The 1,406-nt window shown below is 54.5% G+C and overlaps 1 protein-coding gene across 1 annotated transcript; it reads right to left on the reverse strand.

Moving 5' to 3' along the window:
• Nucleotides 1–206: 206 nt before the first annotated feature.
• Nucleotides 207–1,160, reverse strand: LOC134509205 (olfactory receptor 14J1-like). Its single transcript, XM_063321683.1, has one exon. It carries the CDS (start codon nucleotides 1,134–1,136, stop codon nucleotides 207–209), a length of 930 nt encoding a protein of 309 aa, XP_063177753.1. The 5' UTR covers nucleotides 1,137–1,160.
• Nucleotides 1,161–1,406: the final 246 nt, after the last annotated feature.

Here is a 1,406-nt window from a genome sequence, read left to right on the forward strand (position 1 = left end):
CACGAAAACGTGGGAGATCCTGTTTTATTGAAGAGCAGTTATCTGACAGGCCGCATCTGACACAGTGTTGTGCAAGAGTCAGACACAGCCTAAGAGAAGTAGACACAGAAATATATCAATAAGTAGGACTATCACAAGAGTAAAAAGCATACTCTGGCCTAAGATAAACGCTGTGAAATGTGCAGAGAAAGAGAGGCATGTTATTGTCAGGGAAAGAGCGTCCCATGGGCCAGTTTCCACAGGGCATCCTTGAGCTCCTGGTTCCTCATGCTGTAGATGAGGGGGTTCACTGCTGGAGGCACCACCGAGTACAGCACTGAAACCACAAGGTCCATTATGGGGGAGGAGATGGAGGGGGGCTTCAGGTAGGCAAACATGGCAGTGCTGACAAACAGGGAGACCACGGCCACGTGAGGGAGGCACGTGGAAAAGGCTTTGTGCCGTCCCTGCTCTGAGGGGATCCTCAGCACGGCCCTGAAGATCTTCATGTAGGACACTACAATGAACAGAAAACACCCAAAGACTAAACAGGAACTAACCACCAGAAGCCCAGCTTCCCTGAGGTTGGAGTCTGCGCAAGAGAGCTTGAGGATTGGGGGGATTTCACAGAAGAACTGGTCCACAGCATTGCCCTGGCACAGGGGTAGGGAAAATGTATTGGCCGTGTGCAGGAGAGCATTGAGAAACCCACTGCCCCAGGCAGCTGCTGCCATGTGGACACAAGCTCTGCTGCCCAGGAGGGTCCCGTAGTGCAGGGGTTGGCAGATGGCCACGTAGCGGTCATAGGACATGACAGTGAGGAGAGAAAACTCTGCTCCGACCAAGAAGGCAAACAGAAAGACTTGGGCAATGCATACTGCATAGGAAACCGTCCTGGTGTCCCAAAGGGAATTGGCCATGGATTGGGGAACAGTGATGGAGAGGGAGCCCAGGTCAAGAACAGAGAGGTTGAGGAGGAAGAAGTACATGGGGGTGTGGAGGCGGTGGTCACAGGCGATGGTGGTGATGATGAGGCCGTTGCCCAGGATGGCAGCCAGGTAGATGCCCAGGAAGAGCCCAAAGTGCAAGAGCTGCAGCTCCCGTGTGTCTGCAAATGCCAGGAGGAGGAACTGGGTGATGGAGCTGTTGTTCGACATTTGCTGTCTCTGGGCAACCTGCTCAAGCAGGAAAACACAGTAAGTTAGGGGAGACTTCTCTAAGCAAAATCAAATCCGTTTCCCATGGACTCTGCCCCTGCTGCACACACCCCTGTTCATTTTCCAGGAGACCTTCCTCAGCTCCATGGCTGGAGCTCTGGTCCGTGCTGGCTGAATGTGGCGGGAGGAGCAGGGCCTCTGCCTGCCCGCTGCCGAGGAGTCCACGCTGCTCTGCAGCAGTGCGTTCATGGGACGGTGGAGTCAGGGACC

The sequence above is a fragment of the Chroicocephalus ridibundus genome, unplaced genomic scaffold, assembly GCF_963924245.1.
Source record: "Chroicocephalus ridibundus unplaced genomic scaffold, bChrRid1.1 SCAFFOLD_84, whole genome shotgun sequence".
In the NCBI taxonomy this organism is placed as follows: Eukaryota; Metazoa; Chordata; class Aves; order Charadriiformes; family Laridae; genus Chroicocephalus; species Chroicocephalus ridibundus.

What these genes read in the sequence shown, in the direction of transcription:
- LOC134509205 (XM_063321683.1), bottom strand. Translation starts at nt 1,136, where the DNA reads ATGTCGAACAACAGCTCCATCACCCAGTTCCTCCTCCTGGCATTTGCA.